A 24,974-nucleotide genomic window follows, 5' to 3' on the forward strand; every position below is an offset into this window, starting at 1 on the left:
TGAAATTTGTTTTTTAATGATGGTGATGACGACGTGAATTTGTTTGTACAGTTTCATATTCACATCAGTCTTGTTCACATTTTCACAATAAGGTGATGGATGTTGATTTCAAGTGTATATTTTGATCCTAATCTTGTTTCTTGAAAAATTCTGTGTTCTGTATCAACAACGCACATTTACAAGCAGTATGTCCTGAAGCGTCATTACCAAGGAACTCAGGATGTGCTACATTGGAGATGTTTGTTTTCTCTTGTATTGGGAGACTGAGGTGAAATGCTGTATGTAGCTTCCTTCCTGTCTGAAAAGAACCACAGTGAACCTTGATTTAGCGCACAGGATACTGTGTACAATCTTGTCACTGGCTTTTGGTTTTGGTTCTCTCGTCCCGACTTCTTTGCAGACAGCAGTTGTTATTGAAGTTTCAATTCATTGTATTTGTCTTGGTTTAACCGAAACCCGAAAGAACCCCAATGACCTTGATAATCAGTTATTCAAATCTCTAATGTCTGGAGTAATATTAATACAGAATAGCTTAGACAAAGCAACTTTTAGTCAGAACAACAACAAAAAAGCTAACAATGTACTTACTTACATTGTTTTAAAAAGTCTACACGGCTAATGTTAATGTTGCTAATGTTAGCAAACTATCCAAGACACATAGAGTAACATTGCACTGACTCCTATTCACTCCTTTTTGCTCTGATTTGGTCTCCACCATCTCAAAAGGATGTATCGGTTGCCTTAGCTGCTAAATGTTCCGCTCTCTTCACCAGCTAGTTGCAGACTTTGTCCGTTAGACCTTTTAGTCTTGATATGTAGCATACATACTTTTTCGGTATGGTTGGAAAGAGTAAAACAAAAATGAGTTGAAAGACATTAAAACTGCTTACACATTACACAAATACATTTGGTCAAAGGGAAGACACCTGTTTTTTGTAAATTTTGTAAAGTTATCTGTTGTAAATAAGCAAAAACACCACCAGAAAGTACCAGTGTTCACAGTGGTCAATCAAATGTTTTCCTGGTCTTTTGTTGCATTTAATCTGTAGATTATTAAACTAACCTTTTGACAAAACATTGTTTTGACATCTGAACTTCGCTGGCGTAATGTCTTTCTTGACATTCAGTTCAGACAGTTCAGTTCAGAGAGAGCATCAGTTCAAAGGTTCAGGGACAAGATGTAGATCTGTGAGATTACTACACCTGCATTACGTGACAGTTCAGCTCGTTCCACGTCGTACACTTGAAAGAATGGCAATACCAAGGTTAAGAATGAATACACCCAAGACACAAGGGCAAGAGAGGGGAATTAAATGTGACATGTTCAACAACGCCATCACATAAGAGGGGCAACAAGGCTCCATGAGGACCCCGCTAATGAGTGGACACATTGGCCACTCATGACCAAGCAATAGTTTCAGTCTAGAGATTTCAATTCCTTTTCAGACTTGCAACATGCCCCACATTTATCATTAGCCTAGCTAAAGTCTTTCTCACAGCTGAGTTATTTTCAGGTTCATTTCTAAAATAGCATCATGAAACTGTTAACTGTGGGCTTCAATGTTTAAGTGTGAACCCTTAACCCAGTGCTTACTAGTCCATGCACGTGTGAAAGTTTAAGAGTTTAAGACAGCACTGAGTTATGTAATGAAACAAGGTATTGCAGCATACATTTAGTGTGTTGGTAAATGTTAACAGGACTGCATGTCCTCACAAAGACAATGAAGTAATTATCCCACAGTCAGGACATTTCCCTTCTGCAAGTAACTCCACTCTATCAATGTAGGGTTAGACAGAAAGTTGTCACCAACTGCATGAGTGTGTGGATGCACATGCAGGTTCAGTATGTTGTGTGATGTGTCCAAATGTGCAGCCATGTTTGTGCTTCTGTGTATACATGATGAAAGTTTGTTCTAGACACTCGATGCAGTGTGTGTCTTGCAATATTTCCTAACCATGTCCTGGAAAAGGCAAGCTAGACCTGTTTAGCCACCTATTTCCAGTAATGCCCAACCTCTGCTGCTCTGTCTCCTCCCCCTTCCCTCCACTCCCCTCCTTCCCCTCTCTCCACTACCTTTGAAGCTCTGAAACCCTCTTTCGCAGCAAACAGTGGCATCCGGTCACACTGCATCTGAATGAACGCATCACTATCTCACCAAATTAGGCTTGGCATTGATGCAATCAAACGACACTGCACTGACAATAGCAAATTAGATTTTAATGGTATTTGTCAGCTTCCTCTATTTTTTAAAATCATTACTAAGTGATTTATCTGATGGTATCACCCATAAACTGTACCAATCAAAAGTTTTCTCATTCAAGTGAATTTTCTGTATGTATTCACATATTAACAGAAATGTAACCTACAGCTTTTGCAGTGATTTTAATATAATATAAACCAGAATGAGGATAATATGATATCTGCCCCGTGGATTCAAATACATAATTTTGTTCTTCTTTTTTTTCTTTTTCTTTATCACATGTCAGGTCTGCATACAGCAATACACCTTTTTCAGGAACAAAACTATCTATCTACTTCTGGATCAACTCGTGAGATGATGCCTAAACAAAGTCATAACCTCATATAGTCATCCTTTCCACCTGTAAGATCACTGAGCTAACACCTCTCTATGAATTATGGAGAACAGTTATTACTTCCATTCTCTGAGAGCAATTTCCCTGATCCTACAATTTGCAAACTTCCTGCAGCACATTTTAATTATAGGTACTGTACCTTGTGTGTAGCTAGCAAGGCTCCTCATGCAAGACCTAACTCATGTTTCAGAGAAGGGAAAATCCCACCACGCTCTTACTGTGAATGTTTGACCAGAATAGCGTATACCTGTGTGTTACAGCATTGTTTTAAAAAAAATCTTCTTCTATAGATGAGTGAGTACTCCCTGTTGACTTATGCAAATGTTGTAAGTGGATAGGAATAAGCTGCATAACCACTTGTTCAGCACATATACACTACGGTACAAAGCCAAAACACAACAATTACACATGTATTTGTTGCATTAAGACAGGGTTTTGACATTTTTTTTTTTTTTAAAGTTGTAATTAACCTTACAATTAGCAAGAACGATAAAGCAAAGGTAAAAGCTGAACTGTGGTGACTAACTTTAACTAACGGGAGTTGACTTTTTGTGTTGTTTCCTTTGATTGAAAAATTATCTTAGAAACATTTCAGTTATTGAGGTAGTCAAACCACACAAAAATGAGACAGTAGCTATCAAAATGGAGAAAACGTAACACCCAATAAAGTAGTCTTGCTACTTAGATTGCCCAAACACAGAGTTCAGTATTTGATAATGAAATATGATAAAATTAAGTTAAACACTGTGACTAATTACCCTTCAAGTTTAAAACCCTTTCCTCTCAATTTCACTGTTACATGACCAAATTTCCTCAATGTTCATTACAATGGACATTACAGTTGTTAGCTTATCACTAAAGACCGTTTCTCTATTTCATTTTTTTGACAAGCAGCCAAATAGCTATGTAAACACACACAGGTGTTAAATACACACAAAACATCAACTGTACGTTCCATCAATATTTTTCTCTCGACAGTTCCACTTTTGTACTGCGTCAAGTACACTTCATGCAATACTCACATACGCAATACAAAGAGAACACACACACACACACACACACATACACATACGTAGGGCAAAGAGGAACTGGGTCTTAAAGTAACCACATCACTTTACGGCCAATCCAGCGTGCTGCCCAGCAAAAATACAGCATATAACCAGTTAGGAAGACTGGAATTTCAGAGCGAAAGAAGGAATGTTGCCTTAGAGTGATGTCATAGGTCTGGTCCGACCAGCAAACTAAATTTGTACTTAGAAACAGAAAGAGATTAGACAGATATGGGGCGGCAGGAAAAGATTAGGGATTCTTTCAAAGAGTCTTATGATCACTACCAACTGTAGATGTATAAACACAGGAATATACAGGGTAAGTTTGTGGCAGCCCCAGAAATTGTTCTACTCATTTCATTCAGATTTGGCGACAATTATCGGTAATCCTTGATCCCAAAAATATCTGACAGCTTTTAGAGAGACTTCTTGTGCAATACACAGCAAGCACACCAATGTGATTCATTTGGTTCAACGTTGTCTTGGTGATTTCTTGCGTGGCAGGAGAAAATCGGACTGTTTCTCTCAGGAAGTTTTGAGAAATCTTGCATGAAGAGGTTCATATGGCTAAATTCTTCAATTCCCCTGCGTGGGATCAGTGTTTTCAATTGTCTGACTCAGGCCCGTAGTTTCAATCAGTTGACATTTTGGGAAAGGCACTTTCTTTGTTTTCTTTGCGAGATCGTTAGAGGAATCGATTTCCTTATCTAACTTTATCTACCTTATCTAACTAAGAATTCAAATAAAATGTTCAGCTCCTTTATTTAAATGCTCTCAGTACACAATGGCATTTGAGACTACTGGCTCCCAACTTAATTGGCTTGAGGCTCTTCATACCAAAGTCATGCCTACGCATGACCCCACTTTATAGGTTCTATATGTCTATGAGTTGTGACCAGTGATGTTCCCTTCTTAGGTTACATTTTAACAGTTTGTACAGACATGAAAAGGTCAAAGAAAAAGCAAAAAAATGTAGGACAAAAATTTTGCTGCAATATCTTGTCAATCACCTTTCAATCCCTCAGATTTATTGTTTTACCCCTTCAGCTATCGAAAGTGAACTGAAGAAACGGTATTATTAGTATGATGTAGAATAACATGACTTGCCTGCAAAGGCCTGACCTCAACTCCATCCAACACCCTTTGTGTCGAACTTAAACTATACGAACCAGACCTTATCACCCAACATCAGTGGTCGACCTCATTAGTTCTCTTGTGTTGCAGCAAATTTATGCAGCCGCGTTCCACAATGTTGTAGAATGTTGTTTGCAGCAGATTGCATGTTCACTAACATCGTATCATCACGCTTTTGATAGTGTGTTAACAAGCTGACCTTTACATATTTGCGTAAATGTAATAATCCTATACTGTCTTTGACCGCCATATGTCATTGCAGTGCAAAAGGTCACAGGTACTCAACATGAACCCCAAATACCAGGACCATCATCAGCAATGAGATCGTCCCACGCACAGCGACATCACAGGCCACACTTTGGATTCCCACCTTTGGTGCGGGATACTTGACACCATCGTGTCACTAACGGCAGCCTAAACCTCACACACCTACACTGCGGCATCACACAGGCTTATTAGGCAGCCCTAACCCCAGGGAATCTGATGTGATTGCTCAGTACACAGTCCCCCCCACACAACACTTGACATCACAGGACTCCCTCCTAAAACCACAGTACACCTCTGCACTCAGTGCTTGCGCTCAAGAGGAGCTCTCCTCACGCCTACAGCAGCGTAAGCACCAGTCGCCCCCTCAACAGCCATAGTACAGTGTTAACTGAACAACACTTAACCTGATTTTAAGAGCTGATGATAGCACAAAGGGGAATCCATCGTCAAATACAATTCACACGTCATTATATAGTCTGCTGCTATGTCAACAATAAAATGAGACCATCATAGTCTAGACAATAGCTTTAATACTCACTGTATATATTTTTGATTCATGAGCATTCTGCCCCTCAAGTAAAGTCTCCATTGATTGTCAGTGGTCTGACTGTGTGAAATGATGAAATGTTTAAGATTGATTACATGTTATGTCTTTTTTTTTAGAATGGATTTTTAATTAAATAGAGAGCAGCTGTTGCAGATGACACCTTACAGCCAGGTAGTCAGTAGAGAAAATCATTAAGGGGAATTAGTATGCAGATGGCTGACTCTTTTGCAGCATTTTGACTTGATAACAGAGGTCTGTTCATTCAGCTCACGTCACATTTCACCTAATGCAGGTTGTCCAAATAAAAGTCCAAACCTCGGGAAAGTGTCAATGTGCTTCTTCAGCATTGTCACTGGGAATATAAAAGTAATGGAGTTAAACTAACTGAACATTAGTTTGTAAACTGCTAACTAACAATGTGGCTTCTTTGTTTATCCACTGTGTATTTCAGAGGGGGGAAATTCCCCTTTTATTCGTAATATTGTAGACTGTAAAGATATATCAGGCCTTTTTTTCTCATGACTTACAGCACCCTCTGCTGGGCAGAAGTGAAAAGTACATCTTATTGTTTATAATCCAGGTCGTTTTAATCGTATGTGGAAAAAAATATTACAAATAGATTTGATTCGATTACTCTAGTCTAGCCTGATGTTGGCGCCTTTAGGTGCTGTCGGGATATTTCAGATTTAGCAGCTCCTGGAAACCTAATCTTATTAGGTCTCTTTAGGGAAAGCCCTGCTAACATCCAATAAACAACGTGATATGTACTAAATAATATGATATATCATCTTATTTATAATCACTCCTTTTAGGGCTATTGTATTCATCCTCATCCCCTTGAGTTTAATACATCAGAAATAGTAAATTACGCTGAAGTCAGTTTCCGATTCGGGGTTATTATTGCTCCTGAAAACATTCATATATATATCTTCATCCAGACCTCATTAGACAAATTTTTTTTTAGCTTTCACAAATCTGAATGTTTTGATGAGTATCTGGAGTTTCCTTTGTAATGTAGTTCAGATTTCTAAGTATAGTATAATATACCTAAATATCAGTGAAATCGCCCCCTTTTGTGTTTTCATAAGCAAAATAAATGATTCACAAATCTGAAAGTGGGTTGAAGCAGGATTGAGGCTTTTTCTACGATGTATAACAGTTTTTCCGAAATTTAAGTTGTGGAGAAAAACGGAACATATCATTATTTATCATTCTCCGATTTCCCCTTAACAACGAATCGGAAGCTGACTTTGAGTGACGTAGATTACGAACCGTACGTGAAGGCAGCAGGAGTAGTAACGAGATCCAGGAGCAGCTCAGGATAGCTTCCGCATTATTTTTCACACTTTTTGGTGAAACATTTGCGATGGATTCACATCCTCCTCCTAAGCCGTGGGAGCGGCGGATACCAGGATCAATGAGCGCACCTGTGAACTTCAGGTAAACACTTTATAAGTGCTGTGTGTTTGCTCGTCGTAGCTGCTGTTAGCTTCTGCTGCTAATGTCGTAGCATGATATGACAGCCAAAAAATGAAGTCAGCGACAAGTGGCAGAAATTATTCACAGTTTTCCAACTGTTTTCCATTTGTCTCGTCACTTCTAGCCACCTAAAGACAGTTTATATAGTTAATAAATGGTTGTAAAACTTGCTAGCTGTGCTGGGCCCAACGAGGCCTATCTGCCTTCTCATGTATCCTTCTCTCACCAAACTTCACTTAAAATTTTACACATTTTGTCATAGTACTTATGAATAGAGTAACCCTCATAATGTTCATTAAATGTAATTTTTCACTTAAAAACATGTCACAGTTGTAACGTTACAAAGAAAACCGACACAAGTGTTTTTGTAACCTTTGAACTTTACTGTGTGTGAGGTTCCAGATAATACAGATACTGTTTGTGACTGTGAGCAGTGTCGTTATGATAAATCAGTGTTTTTTTAAACGTGATCTCGTCAAGGACACTGAACTGACACAAATTACACCATGGACCTCTATTTGTTATTGTGTTACTTACTGATGGAGTTACAGTGAAAATAAATAATGCCCCTTTTTGTTTGGGACCATGTAGCCCAACATACTAATAATAAAACCATAAACATAAGAACATATTGAAATACACAGAGAAACTAGTACTAAAATAAGCTAAAAACAGCATATCATGACTTGCGAGAGGTTTGGAATTAATAAATCATTATAGAGACCCCCCCCCCCCACCATAAACTAAAGACAAATCTTTTAGTGACAAAGCTTACCATTCAAGAGTCAACCAGCATAAAAGTTAGAGTTAAACATTAGATCTTTGGCACTAGATCACACTTGAGCTTTGATTTATCATAAAAGTATATTTAAAAAGTCACTCCAGATGTTTTAAATCTCCTGTCTTGTCTTCACCTTTTCACCTCACAGGTCTACAGACTTTGCCCCATCTGCCTCCTCCTCTATGTCCACCGGCCCCCCTGTCCTGACCAGGATGGCCCCCCCAGTGCCTCCTCGTCCCGTCCAGCAGTCCTACCGTCCGTCCTACGGTTCTCTCACCTCCTCGTACAGCCCCTATGGGAGCTCCATCTACGGAGGTTACAGCCCCTACAGCTATGGGGGTGCCTACGGGGGCGGCTACGGCGGCGGCTACGGTGGTGTCCACAGTCTCGGAGGGTACGGCCGATTACCCCAAACGGAAGAGGTCGCCCCCAGCAGGTTTGTGCAGCAAGCAGAGGAGAGCAGCCGCGGTGCCTTCCAGTCCATCGAGAGCATTGTCCAAGCCTTCGCTTCAGTCAGCATGATGCTGGACGCTACATTCTCAGCCGTGTATAACAGTTTTCGAGCCGTGCTGGACGTGGCCAACCACCTGACAAGGCTGCGAGCTCACCTCACCCGGGTTCTGTCAGCGTTTGCGTTGGTGCGCACCTTGAGGTACCTCTACAGACGGTTACAGAGGCTGCTGGGGCGGAGGTCAGACGCCGAGGTGGATGACTTGTGGGCAGACAGCGCTAATGACGCCCTGGCTACGAGTGCTTCCAGAGGGCAGGGAGCAGGGTTTGAGGATCCCACTGTTAAGTCCTGGCCCATCATCCTGTTTTTCGCTGTAGTGCTGGGTGGACCCTACCTCATCTGGAAACTGCTGAGCTCTAGCCCTGCATCTGAGGAAAGCGGTGAGATTTGGTTATATTTAAGATTTAGTACTCGAAGATGAGATAGTGAACTTCCACAGGACTGTGCCAGTGTTTTTCCACCAAAATAAACTGACTCCATGTTTGGAATAAAAGCTGGCTCAGTGGCAAACAGACGAGAACCAAGAGACTGATGTATGTCAACAAGTAGTGGTGGATTTGTTTAATGCAAGTGTTCCTCCAATAATTCATCAAAAGTTCTTCTATATGCCTAAAAACTACAAATATGACAATGTTAGAAAGAGCTGGAATATACATGTATTAATGGCACTGGTAGTAAAGATAATTTGTGTTTCTTTGTTCAGCCACGAACTGGGCCAGCGGGGAGGATGACCATGTTGTAGCGAGAGCAGAGTACGACTTTGCAGCTTCGACTGAGGAGGAGATTTCTCTGCGTGCTGGAGACATGCTTAACCTGGCTCCTAAAGGTGAGACTTACACTATCATCAACACGCTCATACAGAAATGTGTTTATTTATAATTATAAAACATAATCCTGCTACTCTGTTTCACAGTTAGATTATATGGGATATCATTACTGCTACTGCTACATGGCTACAGTATACATACATTTTAAAATACTCTATAAACACATAATATTATAGATAACCAAGTGACATCCGTCTGATTTGAGATTCATTGCATTATCACAGAATTTAAAATTTCTATTTTATTTGTTTTGAGTTATAATTAAAGTCTTGTATATCATATGTTTGGATTTAATATATTTTGTGTTTGGTGTAATAGTGAACTGTACAATGCACTGAATGTAGTCAAAGTGTAAATATGTGTTGTTTATCGTATGTAATATTGAACCCCAGGAAGTATAGCTGTAACCAAGGTAACAGCTAAATGAGATACTAAGAAACATTGTTGTTCTTATTTTTCCATGTGGTATTTTAATTGCAAAGATAAAAAGGCAGCAAGTAATTTTCATTATTGATTCATCAGCTGATTATGTCCTTGATTAAGATAAGATATTCCTTTATTAGTCCCACAGTGGGGGAATGTACAGTGTTACAGCACAGCAGCAAGTGGATAGTAAAAATAGAAAGAGCATCAACAAAAAGAATAATAGTTACAAAAAATATAGTAATAATAGAATAATATTGATGTAACTAATATACCTGAGTTTGATATTGTTATTGAAATACTGACATTACACAATAGTGCACATTAAAAAGTGCAGTTTGTCCAATTGTCCAGGTCAGGGCTGTGTGAGGTTGTACTGGGAGCAGTGCTGGTTGTACTGGGAGCAGTGCTGGTTGTACTGGGAGCAGTGCTGGTTGTACAGTCAGACAGCTGCAGGGAGAAGTGAGATATCACTCCTTAACTGATTAATCATTTGTTTTATAAAACGGCAGAATATTATGAAACATGACTGTTACAATTTCCCAGAGTCGAAAGTGGCGTCTTCAGATGTCTTGTTTTGTCTGAACAATCCACCACTAAAATATATTCACTTTACAATCATATATGACAACTAAAAGCATGACATCATGACGTTGGAGAAGCTGTAAACAGCAATTTCTTTTTACATAACAAACAATAATTATCAAAATAATTGCTACATCATCAGTTGCAGCTGTGCAAATATGTCATCAGTCAAACAGCTATTTTTAGTGACGCTTTCATTATGAAACAACTAGTCAGTAATGGAGAAAGAGAACAGACTGAACAGAGATAGTGATGAGCTTGTTTGTGGCAGTTTTCTTAGCTTAACTTGTGCCACAAAAGTTGTTCCTACTTGCTGAAATGCTAATCTCTCTCCTTTTCTTTTTGCATTCAGAGCAACAGCCCAGGGTCCGCGGCTGGCTGATGGCCAGCGTGGACGGTCACACCTCAGGACTCGTCCCAGCCAACTACGTGAAGGTCCTCGGCAAGAGGAGGGGCCGTAAACACGCAGAGATGGAGAGGCTCGCTGAGCTACGGCATGAGAACCAGCCGACCACCCAGCCCCCCTCGGCCGCACCCGCACAGCCCAACAACACCCCGGGCTTTACTCCAGGAGCCTCCGCTGCTTCCTCAGAGGAGCTGCTGGAGTCTGTGTACAGAGAAACACCAGCTTCAGCCAGCTTCACTTTGCCCTCCAGCACAGTGCTAAACATCCCAGAGAAGATAGACCTGTGATGTTGGCGTACGTCTCTGTATGCAAAGTCTGTGTGTGCGTTTGAAATGTTTAACTCTGAAGCTCCACTAATAAACAGCTGACTGTAGATATTCAAGGGAACACCATGGACATCTTCAAGAATCGATCGAAGTAGTTCCCATATTTATATAAAGTACTTCAGTCTTCAAACACACTTTTGACGGTGGTTTAATGGTTTAGAGAGTGATCTATTTAGAAGCAGCATGTTTCAGTCTTTACATTTCTGTAGTCAGAGAGCTGGTAATATGGTGCACCACTGTTCTTAAGATCACGTCTGATACCAGATGTAACTTTTAGAAATCGCTCGGCAACAAGGATTAGTTCATGTCAAAGTGAATGAATGGCACTGATGTCATCTGTATACTGAAAGCAACAAAGCCAGAGTATGTTGTTTCATAATGTCATTAATGATGTAAGCTTGTATTTGGATGGTAAGCGGCTTGGTCCTCTGTGTGTATCGTTTTCCTTGTAGAGAATATGACAATGGTTCATTCAGAACGAGAGCTGGCTGATTTTGCACATTTTCAAAGGTTCATTAGTTACGCAAAGTAATTTTGTAAATATTTAATATAATTATTTTGAAAATAAATATTTTCAAAAATCAGTGGTTTGTCCAGTTGCAGATATCTTCAGTCCACTTAGAGCCCAGTTCTGCCTGAGGTTTCTTCCAATTAAAAAGGTTAGGAGTTTTTCCTTGCTGCTGTCGCCAAGTGCTGCTCATGTTGGAATGTTGGATCTCTAAATTAAATGAGTCTAGACCTGCTGTATGTGTAAAGTGCCTTGAGGTGACTTTTGTTGTAATTTGGCGATATATAAATAAAGATTGAATAAGTTCAATAAGAGCAAACTTAAACCCAAGGTGCTAATTTAATTGAATTTGTTGCTGCAACTACTTATTTTTTTAATTAATTAGTCTAATGGGTTATTTTCTGATTAGTAGATTAATCCATTGGTTAATTTACCAATATATAATAACCATTGCTTACAACCTTTTACTCAAGCATTTCCTCATAAAAATGCTTAATTTACAAATTAAAAAACTCCAATATAAACAAAGTGCCAAGAGTGAAAAGTCTAACATAAATAGTAAATTTAGTTTTTTTTAAAAATAAGTATTTTTCTTGCAGTTATAGTTTCAGACTGTTGGGGAATGATTTGTGATAGAAACCTTAAATTTACGGCTGCTGTTTCTAAGCAACGGGACGCCTAGTTACGATCCACCTGCTGCAGTCTGCGACAGTACGAGTCAACGCTAAGTTCTACCGACCGAACCACACAAAACGAGTTTCTTTTTGTTAAATTATACTTAAATGTAACAGCTTACTTAGTTATTTAACAGCTTAAACTTTATGACACAACAGCCTGTGGATAACTTTGCCTCACTGCAACTGTGAGACAATATATGTATATTTATGAAGCTATCTACTAGCTGGTTGAAGCTAATGCTGCCTTCGGGTACTATCGTAAATTCTTGTTTTACGGAAGATAATTGTATTGAACTGATTCTTGACCATGAATATAGTATGACAAACAGTCTTAGCTCAAGGTGTATTTACTAATTTCCAATTTCCGTAAATGATATCATACTTGACTCAACAAAGTCGTGCGTTACACTTGGTAAAAGTAAGCACGTTTTTAGTAGGGAGTGTAGCTTTAGACGATTATTAGGAGGAGTACATGAAGGCAGCACATCCTGTAGCTGTGGATGCAGTTAGCCGGTAGAAGACCGCAGCATCATTAAACACAATGACATAAAACACCCACCACTTTATTTTTCTGTACGAAACGAAGGAGAGGGATATCTCCAACACCAGATAAGTATGTTAACAGTATTTTTTCTTTCTTTCTGTTTGAATATACGTCGCAGAGAGCTTTTAAATAACCGTTTAATTTGACCTAAAAGCGTTGGATGTTGGTGCGGCCGGGAGGAGGACAGAGCGACTCGGCCTGTGCTAGCATCACTACTCTGAGACTACTGACTTACTGTGTAGAATTTATATTATATAACATTACTCTATATATGAGAAAATGTGTATAGAAATCATTCTCATCCTCTGTTACCAGCACTGTTTGGTTGAAGCTCTGCAGAGCTTTCAGCATGTTATATGTCCTGCAGTGATGTATTTAGTGGCAGGAAAGGATGGTGGTAACTTTGACCTCCAGTGAGTGATAGCATCAGACATCACTGTATCACTAGACATTACTGTATCACCAGACTCATTTAAACTAGGTCACTTATTGTGATTTTGCCTGTTAATTTCTCTCCTAGGGACTATGTTAGGATGACAGTTTGAATTAAACTTTATGGAAACTGGCTAAACTAAGTCAGAGTAATTGCCTTCCATAAGCTACATCCTCAGTTGTGACCACAGCCGAATAATAAAAATACTCCTATAATGATTTTATCATTTTGTGTGTGAGTAATAGTGCTGTAATTAGCCTCAGATAGGATATAGTAGTCTTTTAAGCATCAGTAATAATTTAGATTAAAGCTGCAACTAATGAGTATTTTTATTGTTGTTTCATCTGCAGCTTATTTTCTTAGCTAAACAATGAATCATTCGATAGATAAACAGCGAGAAAAACACAAAAAAGTGGCCCAACCTATATAATCAATAAAAGAAGTAAATCCTCATATTAAGGAAGTTGAAACAAAATAATATTTTGTATTCTAGCTTGAAAATGATTCAAATAAACAATTGCATGTCAGTTTTCTGTTGCTTGATGAATTGACCAATCGTTTAAGCTCATTGTTGACTTCTTGTGTCTTGTCCTCCGTTTCTGCAGAGATGAGCCGCTTCTGTTCGGACAACAACAACTTCCCTTACGACAACAACGTCCTGGTGTTGGACATGGTGTTGGGCTCTCTGTGGGGAGTGCCCCAACCCATAAACTGGGACAACGTAGCCAAGCTGGTTCCAGGATTCACACCAAAGGAGGTAACTGGAATGCTTGGGTAACTATGAGTGCTTCCATCCATCCACTCCTCCGTCAGTGCCTTCTCCTCCATCCATCTATCATGTCATGGTTTAACAGTGTGAGGTCTGATTAGAAATAATACTGTTACATTGATGTGATGTTGCAGTGTGCCCGTCGCTTTGAGGAGCTGAAAGGCACCGGGGGTTTCCCTCACGTTGACAACCAGTGTAATGACCTGACAGAGGGAAACACCTCGCCTGAAGACGGGCTGTCCACACTGCTGCACAACGGGGAGGTGGTGGAGACAGGAAGCAGCCAGAGCGTTAGCAAAGTAACAGGTAAGTCCGAGCCACCTTAAATAGATTGTTTGATTCAGTCAGTTTAACCAAAATAACTCGTTATCAAGCCCTTGACAAGCTTCAGCTGCTTGATAATGAGTTATTTATTAGAATCAAATGTGTTAGAGTGGTGAGCTACTTAAAACATGCAGGGCAGGGTTGGAGATAACTGCTTTAGAGGTTGGTATTAAAAATGTCTGTTTATTATTGACTTAAACATCTGTTTCAACTTCTAGAACGTTTTTATTTATTTGATTGCAGTTGTTAATGTTTCATTCAATAAATGCTTGTTTCAAATGAAACATAGTACCAGAAATGCCTTCAAGCTACTAGAAAACAACACTAGGGCTGCAACTATTTTCATTATTAGTCAATCTGTTGATTATTTTCTTACTTAGTTGATTAGATGTTCGCACTATAAAATATGTGTAAAATAAATGGTGAAACATTTCCAAGTCCAAGACGATGCCTTCCTATGTCTTCTTTTAGTCTACTACTAATTAGAAAATGTTCATATTTGAGAAGCTGGAATCAGAGAATTTGGACATTTTTGAAAAAAAGACAAAAAACCCCAGAAATCAATCTATCTATCTATCTATCTATCTATCTATCTATCTATCTATCTATCTATCTATCTATCTATCTATCTTTTATTTTTTTTAAATCTAAATAGTTAATAAAATATAAAATAATTAAGATTAATTTGATAGTTGATAATTAATATAATCACTTTACATGCTTTACAAAGATGCACAGAAACAGTGGAGAGCAGCCGGTATCTAATTGCCTCTGTGTCCTCCAGCAGCTATTAAGTTTTACTGATAAAGTGACAAATTAATGTTTATAACGGTTGTACTTGCACAAGCAGACCCTGCATCTCCTCCCAGAGAATAGTCGAGTAGACTGCTCAAAAATATGTTGAGGAGAGAGCGGTGTGGGTGCTCCTATAATTATTTATATTTCATGTATTTTCTGTCTCAACAGGCTCCAAATCGACAGGGCCAGGAAGGACTGGTGCTGTGGAGAAGAGGGAGAAAAGAGCCTCAGTGGAGGAGGATGATAAACCTCAGAAACCTAGAGAGTAAGTTTGGTGACGCCAACAAACAAACACACACACACACCCACACACACACACACACTTCTCATACTTCTCCACACAACAGTCTCCTCAGTCTTAAAGTGACACTCAGTCATGTAAAATGTTCCCACACAGTCCTAACATGGTCATACACGTGTGCGATGAAACCAAGAACCTGAAGCAGGACTTCACCTGTCCCAGAGATCTTCTGGTGAAAGAGATGCGCTACTTCGCCGAGTATTTGTCCGTAGACGCCCAGAGGTGGGAGGAGGTGGACATCTCGGTCCACTGCGACGTCCAGATCTTCGACTGGCTCATGAACTACGTCAGGAGGAACTCGGCCGGAGAGGGAAACAAGGACAAACCCCGGCTCGGTAAAAACCCAGGAAGTAGTGTAACATCCATAACAGATATGACATTATTACACACGGGAATGCCTGAGAAGTCACACATTTGAACGTTTACTTGTGTGTGTGTCTGTGTACGGTGCTTGATTTTAATCGCTCACCCGATGTGGTGGTGTGTGTTTGGTGGGTCACTGGCTGCGTGTTCTGTGTTGTTGTTGTTGTTGTTGTTGTGTCGGGTTTTGCTTGGTTGGTCACGTGGTGTTTGTCGGTTACAGAGCCCAGCAATGTGATCTCAATCCTGATCTCCTCCGAGTTCTTGAAGATGGATACGTTAGTAAGTGTTGTGACGTGCGTCGCTGGGTTGGTTTTGGTGATGTGGTTCCGGGGGGGCCCCTCGTTTTTCCCAAAGTAATGAGGAGAACTTGGAGTGTAGTTAAAATGTCTGATTATATTTAGATTTATAATACAGGCCTGTCACAATAATTATCAACTTATTGTACAGTAACGTAATTATCAACATCATCATGTCTGTACATGGATTATCATATGATACATGGACATTACCTCAATATAACCACACTTTACATTAGCAGCTAAGAGGCTATTCATGTCACATTGGCTAAGTGAGTAGTGTCCTCCATTCCTCACTTTGCACTTCCTGAGTGAAGCATTAAAGGTAAATAACTGTCCCCAACTATACTGGCAGTCTGTGTTTTTACAGTGTAAAGTGTAGCGCCACTATCTAATCCCACCCTCCGCACCCCTTGCATTATTATGCTATTATATTATCATTATATCAGTGGTATAAAATTATTTTTAAATGACAATAATATCGTTTATCGTGATTATTTGTGGGACAATATATCGTCCAACAAAAGTAGTTATTGTGACAGGCCTATTATAATACAATGAATTTCTGTTTTAAAACTAATCATTTCTCATAATTGAGGGGAAAAAACAAGAGGCCCACAGATACAGCTTTGTTGCATGGATGTTAAGTTATTTAGTAAGTCTTATTAGTAACATTGTAGCAGTGGTGTTTGATCAGTGTGTGTGTGTGTGCGTGCATAATTAAAGCGTCTCAGTGCGAAAGGTCCGCTGACAGCTGTTTGTCGTTGGTCCACACTCAGGTGGAGGAGTGCATCCAGTACTGCCACAAACACATGAGTGCCATCGTGTCCACGCCCTGCAACATGAACTGCATCAACAGCAACCTGACCACGCGCATCGCCGAGCTCTTCAACCACAACGAGGCCGACGACATCAGGGATAAAAAGGACAAGTTCAAGAGGTGAGAACGGAGGGAGGGAGCACAGAAATATTTTCCCATCTTTATTCAAGAGCGTGGTATATCAATTTGAGAGCATGGTTTATTGATTTCACCCTCAGATTTTGTAATATTATCTCTCAAAACCATGCCCTCGCACTCCAGTAGCCTCTGCTTGTGCTTAAATTAGCTGCTTCTGCTCAAACTGTCTGCTTGCACTCAGTTATATTGTTGCTTGCACAGATTTCCTGCACTCAAGCTTCAGCTCTTCTTCTCTGCTCGCAGATTTTTTTGTGCAACAACTCTGTCAAAATCCCCCTACCAAAAGAAGGCCAAGTGTATTGCTGACCAATCAAATTATCCCTGCCTTCTTGGGGGTGCATTTTGCACAAGCATTAATAAATCATGTTCTCAAATTGCTATGCCGTGGCCTTGAATAAAGATAGGAAAAGAACTCCATACAGGTAGCTGAGGAGAGAGATGATGTCATCCTTACACATGAATTTTATTTTTTTAATTCACTTCAGCATAAAAGTGCTAAAATTTAAAAAAAAATCCTGTTTTTCTTGTTCTCACTTTCAAAGCAAATTGTTTCAAAAGAAAATTGAGCGTCTCTTCGACCCAAACTACCAGAGCAGAGATTCACCCAGAAACGCCTCCTCTCTCTATCGGTGAGTACAAACAGGCTGTATACAGCTCTCCAAACACCTGTCTATTTTCTGCTGTAGGCAATGAAGTTACAGTTAAATGAACATGTTTTTGTATTCAGATGCAAGATTCAGGAGATGTAATATACCCATTAATTAAAAATGCAATCGTGCACTTTTTACTCCTTTTTTTGTGGCTTTTCAGTCATCATCACATCTGCCGCAAACACTGGAAGCTCATTATCTCATTATGGGCTCGTGTTGGTTTTAGAAAACAAATATTCATACTGCTCAGTGTCAAATTTTTTGATAACCTCTCCTCATGTGACCCAGGATAAACACAAGAGGAAATATTTTTATACTGTAGAGACTGTTTGACCCATATTTTTTAAAGACATTCAAACATGTTGTTGGATTCTTCACATTATTGCAATCATTTTATTCCCCTGTTTTATGTTGTTTTGTTTTTTTAAAGGACAATTACATTATATAGTGTGATTGTGATTGTTTTTTTCAATAAACAAAAAGCATAAAACCAAAGAGTAAACTCTGCTCTCTGAAAGCCTCATGAAGGATTAACCGGCCATTTATCTGTGACTGGTGAAGTGTTAATGATGGAGACTAATTATGAGGAAATGCTGTGGCGGGTCAGAATATGAACAGTATGGAAGGATTAAATGAATTGGTCAGTGGTTAATCCATCTATTTTCTGCTGCTTGTCCAGCTTCAAGTCACATTAATTTAATGAATTATATCATAAGGAATTATTATTATATGCTGCTGAGAAGTACTGAAAAGTGTTATATAATATGGAATGCTAGGCCTCAGTATTAAGCTGCAGTGTGTCTTGAATTTAACTTGGTGAACTACATTTTTTCTGTTTGCTTGTTTTATCTTCTTCCTCTTGTTGTCCGTCTTATTTTTTTATATATATTCCGTGTGTTTTATCTCAGGTGTGGCCTGTGCCTTAAAATACTGACCAAAGACACAGAGAGCAAGATCTCCTGCGTTCCAGGGAAAATCAACATCGACCCGCGTGGAGAGATCATCTACACACACCCAAGGTATGATCGCAGCTGTTCAACATGACTCCACCTCACAGCGCTGTACTGCACACAGACCACATTCATCTACTTGTGGTTCCTGTGTTTGTTTAGCTGGCAGCAGTAAGGCCAGTCCTCCCATTCATTTCAATGGGGATGAGGCGTTTTTTTCTGCCGCTGTTTCGGCCACTATGGTCTACTTTTTGGAGAACTGTAACCTGACATCATGCTGCAGTGGCCAATCACAGCCGGCGATCAGACTACTCAGAGCTGTAAAACCCTTCCATGAGGGGAGGGAGGACAAAGACACTGCTAGGAAAAGAGGAGGACATTTCTGTTCATTTGATAATGTTATTAGTAACGTTGGGCTCCTGACTCATTTTTTGAAAAATATGAGAGAAACCGAGAGAGAACAGCTGTAGTCAAGTGAGCTAGAGAGTGACTGAAGAGAGGGATTGGTGGAAGTGCGAAAGCCGGTGAATCAGATCAATAAAATGTTATTTTCTGATGGTTTCACAACGGAGCACAAACACACACACCCTCACACCTCCACACACCTCCACTCAATCCTGCAGCACTCCATTGCTCCACCTGATTTGGTCCTAAAACAGTAGAGAGCGGAAACCTTTTAAAGCCTTTGTAACATTCTCTTCTTCACTTCCTACTTGTTTGAGTTTTTGATCTGTGTGTGTGTGTATGTGTATGTGTGTGTGTGTGTGTGTGTGTGTGTGTGTGTGTGTGTGTGTGTGTGTGTGTGTGTGTGTGTGTGTGTGTGTGTGTGTGTGTGTGTGTGTGTGTGTGTGTGTGTGTGTGTGTGTGTGTAGGCAGAAGAACTGGGATGTGCATGATTACCTCAATGGTCTGTATGAGGAGCTCAAATCCTGGGTCCTGGTCTACTGGAGAATCTGGGGTACAGTCAACTATCTCACCTGCTCACGATGCCAACAGGTTAGAGAGTATATACAGTGTGTGTGTGTATGGTTGTGTATTACATAATGAGAAAATAACAAAAATATAACAGTGGGAATCTGAGAAGAGATGGAAAAAATAAGTTGATTCTGTAAATGTGACATGTTTGAGTTTCTGTGTGTGTGTGTGTGTGTGTGTGTGTGTGTGTGTGTGCAGGAATTTGTGTGTGCAGAGCTAACCCACTGCAAGTACCATCCAGACAGTGTGCTGTACCCCGGCTTGGGTACAGAGAAAGGCTGGCACGGTGCAGGAATCTACCCCTGCTGCAACCAGAGAGTTCTCCGATTTGACCCCACTGGTATGCCCAAGGTATGGACACACACGCACACACACACACACACACACACACATACACTTTATCCACATTGTGTGATAATATCATAATGTGCAACAACAGGGCGAAACACAACCGCAAAACAATTAAAAAAGCTGCAGAAGTGAAATACAGATTAGTGTAAATAAGTAAGTATAAATGTGTGTGTGTGTGTTCAGGGCTGTAAGATGCGAGACCACATAGTGAACATGCCGGATGAGGAGAACTGTGACGAGGCCATGCTGGCTCAGACCAGAGTCCTGAACGACCTGCTGCTGCACAGAGACGCTGTGTGTTTGTCCAGCACGCCGCCTGCAGAGAGGTAAGCATCAGTGTGTGTGTGTGTGTGTGTGTGTGTGTCAGGTTTACACAACCACACAACCACTTGTTACTAAATGTTCTGATGAAATACTGTCTGATTGTGTGTGTGTGTGTGTGTGTGTGTGTGTGTGTGTGTGTGTGTGTGTGTGTGTGTGTGTGTGTCAGTGCGGAGGAGAGTCCGACCGGTGCAGAGAAGGTTCAGGACTGTGACGTTCTCCTGGAGCCGACCCTCTTCAGACCTCTGAGGGGAGACAGCAGCACAGTAAGTCTCTCTCTCTCTCTCTTTCTATCTGATGATTGTCTTTTACCTCTACGAGTCTCTTTTTCTGGTTTTGACTTCTGCTGCTCTCTCTTTTATTTTTTCTCAACCAGTTTTCCCTTTTGAAAAACTGGAGTCTGCAACTGGTAGGACTTTCCTCTCATTTGCTTCATTACATCTGCTTATATTCTGTTCTGGATCCAGCTGTGTGCAAACTGTAAATGATGCTTTGCCCTTCCAGAGGCAACAGTCTCTGCTGTCAGAGGATGAGGAGTACACCACGGGGTCAGAGGTCACTGAAGATGAGGTGGGGGATGAAGAGGAGCTGTCCAAGAAACAAGGTGGAGTAGCTGAGCAGCTTCATGTGACATACGACGTTGGTAGTTGCTCATTCAGTACTGTGTTGAGGTCAGAACTAGTCTGATAGTCATTGATTCTGACAAATGATTGCGTAACTAATTAACAAGTCTCCAGCTCCAAATTGTGTTAAAGTTCAGAGAAAGAGTGAGATGGGTAGATTTGAAATGCATCTACCAACACATTTATATCTGACTAATTAACACATTCTGTACACAAACAAATGCACAACAATGACACGCTGTGATTTTAGTGGGAGGAACATGAGGAGACTATTTTCTACACAAACAACAGATTTTCCATCTGTCCCGCACATGTGAGCATTGTCTCTGCTTGTATCACAAGTTGTCAGATACAAGCAAAAGCAAGTTTTGGTTTTAGTGTTTGCACAGACACAATAATACCAAACCCGACCTGTCACAGGTCCACATTAGCAGCTAAGACTCTATTCATGTCACATTGACTAAGCAAGTAGTGTCCTTCATTCCTCACTATGTACGTCCTGAGTGGAGACTGCAGAAGAATTAAAGGTAAATAACTCTCGCCAACCATAAAAAGCGTAGCACCCACTCTCCACTCCCACCCCGTCTCCCTTGTATTATTATGCTATTATATTATCATTATATCAGTGGTATAAAATTATCTTCAAATGACAATGATATTGTTTATCGCAATCTATATATCGTTGAATAAAAGTAGTTATACTTTTATTCAACGATATATTGTCTCAGAAATAAACAGGCCTAACCTCACCATGACAACAGCAGGAAGAGATGCAACATGTTGATAAGTGACAGGCATGTTTTTTGCATGTTTCTCTTTAAACAGAGCCTGTACATTACACATTACAGTAACAGCACATAGACATTTATCTTCTGTCAGAGAGAGAGCAAGTAAGCAAATAATTATGTCCTGAAAAAATGTGGTAGTAGTCCTTTAAAGGATAAGATTGGTAATTTTCTATATTTGTCTTTTTGTCAACAAATCTGGTAGTTTGTGCAGAAACAGTTCCAAAGATTAATAACAACATTCACATATTCACTCTCCAGAGAGCAGTTCTGCACAAGGCAGATGACACTGAGCATAAGATTTGTTGACAATAAGAAAAATATAGAAAATCATGTTTGATTAGCATAACCCTAAAAAATCATCATAGCTAAAATAAAGAAAAGCAAGCTAATATTAGCATTTTTCTAGCCAAATATTTGGTATGATTGTCAGAGACTGAAAGTCTTAATAGTTTTGACTGCATTGATGCTGAAAATATAGATAACAGGGTGATCATAAGGAATATATTTGAAAAAGTTCACTTTGATTCTGTTATAATACATTTTCTTTTTCATAAGAAGACATGTAGCATGATTCAGACTGCTGTGTATCATTTTAACATGTGATGCCTTCAAGTCATTTTATCATCCCAGTAAATGTCATGTTTATTTGCAATAAATGTTTCAGTGAATTTGACCCTTATCACTGCTGAAGACTGAATGATATAAATGAAGTGAAGACAGATAATGAAACTCGTCTTTATTTATAGCACATCCTAACACTGACTTCACTATTTACACTCTGGATTTTCATCATTTCTATTTTTGAGATGTCCACCTCTCACGCTGTATGCTAGAAAATAAAACAGTTGCTGAGTTTGGCCAGCAGATGGCATCAGAAGCTTTCTATACACTCATTATATTTTGCTGTTTTTTTTCCTCTAATTTGCAGCTGCTAAGAAGGCCAAGAAGGCCCACAGACCTCTGAAAAAACAATTGTCCTCTCCAAACTTCCAACGCAGAGACAAACCAGAGAAAGTGAGTCAATGATGTCGTCAACATTTGATTCATATTCAGAGCAGAAACAGAGGAAATATACTTACAGATGTGATGCTGTGTTATGATTATGATTTCTACATCTGATTTTTGTCTCAGCAGTCACAGTCCAGAGACAACACACCTTTCACGTGAGTCTGTTCATAAACTCTGCATGTTCATACTCAGGCTGATATAACTGGAGTATCTTGAATGTAAATCTGTGTGTGTCTGACCTTTTTCTGTGTGTGTGTGTGTGTGTGTGTGTGTTCTGCAGGGTGAGCCTTCAGAAAAGTAAGTGGGACAGTTCTCGCTCCATGCGGTACAACCAGGACGCTCAGAGAGAAGAAGGTGAAGGAGGACACACTTGAAGTGCTCTTAACATAAATGAACACATAATTCTTTGTGTTTATATCTTTTTTTTAAATAATATATATGTGTGTGTAACAGACCAGCGTCGCATGGTGGAGATCGTCGGCTACTTGACCAAGATGAGGTTTGGAGATCAGGAGCAGAGTAAATCCAAGGATACTAAAGAGGTGAGTGTCTACTAATATCCTGTACTGACCCCAATACAGGACAACCCCCCCCCCCTCCCAACCCCACCACCCTTCTCTAACAGCTGTTTGTGGAAAAAGACTTTACACACTCATCCTGTTGGGAAAGTTTCCCCTAGTCACTATTAATCCAATAAAAAGAAGAGTCCTCATCTTTAAAGTCTTTGTCCTGAAGAAATGAAATAACACAGTGACATTAAAACATGATGTAAATCAGACATTTGTCCCATAGTCTCACTCTTGGAAGCACTCAGAATCATTTTCTCCAGCAGTTTGGAGTTCTGCTCATCATCTGTGACAGCAGTAATTCTCAACTACTTGACAGATGTTTCTGTTTATTTGTGCAGTAAAGATGCTGGAAGACACTGATGACTTTTTCACTCCTCAGGAATTTATTTCTCCCCAAAAACACCCAAAATCACAAGAGTGTTCAGACACTCCTACTGACTACTCCTACTAACCAAATACTATAAAATAAACCAAATCAAATACGATAGACCGATACGGGACAGTCAAAATGACATTTAGCTTCAGGATGCTGGAAATACATAAAAATAAATAAATAAATACATTGAATTTGTCCTGCACTTTTCATTCTTGGTGAAACTCAAAGTGCTGCAGTATTAATAACATAAAACAGACTACATAAAGAGAATATTAAGAAGAGTTAAGATGACAAAGTCTTTCCTGAATAGAAAGGTTTTAGATTTTTTTTTTGAAGAAGAAAGAGTCTGGGGTTTGAAAGGCTGCTCCGCATGTGTGGTGCAGCAGAGCAGAAGGGTCGAGCCCCCGCGGTGTGTGGCTTAGTACTGGAGGCCTGGAGCAGGTGGAGGTTTGTGGTATGATCAGTTCCTGTAGGAAGGAACTGATAAATGTAGTTTTTTTTGCAGGATTTATATACATCATGGCCTTTCCTAGTTTTTGCAGCTTCTTTTTTCCCTTATGTATGTGTGTGTGTGTGTGTGTGTGTGTGTGTGTGTGTGTGTGTGTGTGTGTGTGTGGTTACAGCCTGCAGGGGGAATCTACTCCAAACTGGAAGTGCAATTCAAAAGTAACGCCAGACAGAGTTCAGAGAAGACACCCAGGTACTCCTTATACTGTTGCACATACACATCAACACACACACACCTATATCCTCATCTTCCATTCAATACTGAACTCATTTCTTCTTCTCTGACCCCCAACAGAACTAAAGTACGCTACGCTCAGATCCGGACAACCTAGAAGATGCTACGAGGAGAGAAAAAAAATCTGCTGAACTTTTATTAAAGGATGAGCAGGAAAACTCTTCTGGGAGGGTTTAGTAACATATCGTGGGCAGTGCCTCCAAGCACCACGCGCCGCTCCAGCTCCATACCCCCAGCTGCGCTTCAGCCTCCATCAGCCCACCCAGCACGGACCCTCCCCACACCCTCAGCCCTCACCAATCCTGCTCCTTCCCCCTCTGTGCTTAACTCAGGTGACTACGTACGGATCACCATCCATTGCATCCCGCATCACTCAGCTAGGCTTTTTCTTTTTTTTTTTTTTTTTAAATTATATTTGTGCAGCTGTGCTCAGTCCAAAAAAAAAACAAAAAAAACAAGCAGCTTTCTGGATCTAGATCCAGCTCTTAGGAAATGAACTTCGACTGACTTGTTGAGTGTTTCTCTAGGATTTATTTTTGGAGCTCAGACAAGAGGACAACACAGGAAATGCTTGTTTAAGGAGACTGACATTTACCTGACAATGTCGACTTGGTTTGGATCCAGTTAACCTCACAGACTTCTAGTTTCAGATTAGAAAGAGTTAACGTTAAATGTTTACTGCATTGACACAGTTCAGCTTGTGTCAGGTAACCTGCTGAT

At 40.0% G+C, this 24,974-nt stretch overlaps 2 protein-coding genes across 2 annotated transcripts; both read left to right on the top strand.

The window, feature by feature from the left end:
• Positions 1–6,871: 6,871 nt before the first annotated feature.
• On the top strand, positions 6,872–11,671 carry pex13 (peroxisomal biogenesis factor 13). Its single transcript, XM_053332816.1, has 4 exons — positions 6,872–7,032; positions 8,001–8,743; positions 9,067–9,189; positions 10,551–11,671. Exons 1-4 carry the CDS (start codon positions 6,959–6,961, stop codon positions 10,889–10,891), a joined length of 1,281 nt encoding a protein of 426 aa, XP_053188791.1. The 5' UTR covers positions 6,872–6,958; the 3' UTR covers positions 10,892–11,671.
• A 2,028-nt stretch (positions 11,672–13,699) lies between these two features.
• sanbr (SANT and BTB domain regulator of CSR) lies at positions 13,700–24,407 on the top strand. The gene is made up of 20 exons (XM_053333062.1): positions 13,700–13,849; positions 13,996–14,167; positions 15,152–15,248; positions 15,381–15,619; positions 15,868–15,926; positions 16,723–16,883; positions 17,444–17,530; positions 18,460–18,570; positions 19,374–19,497; positions 19,675–19,827; positions 20,011–20,153; positions 20,318–20,414; positions 20,525–20,557; positions 20,653–20,752; positions 22,488–22,573; positions 22,694–22,722; positions 22,848–22,921; positions 23,021–23,109; positions 24,136–24,212; positions 24,315–24,407. Exons 1-20 carry the CDS (start codon positions 13,700–13,702, stop codon positions 24,349–24,351), a joined length of 2,118 nt encoding a protein of 705 aa, XP_053189037.1. The 3' UTR covers positions 24,352–24,407.
• The last annotated feature ends 567 nt before the right edge of the window (positions 24,408–24,974 follow it).

This window comes from Scomber japonicus, chromosome 14 (genome assembly GCF_027409825.1).
Source record: "Scomber japonicus isolate fScoJap1 chromosome 14, fScoJap1.pri, whole genome shotgun sequence".
NCBI lineage: Eukaryota > Metazoa > Chordata > Actinopteri > Scombriformes > Scombridae > Scomber > Scomber japonicus.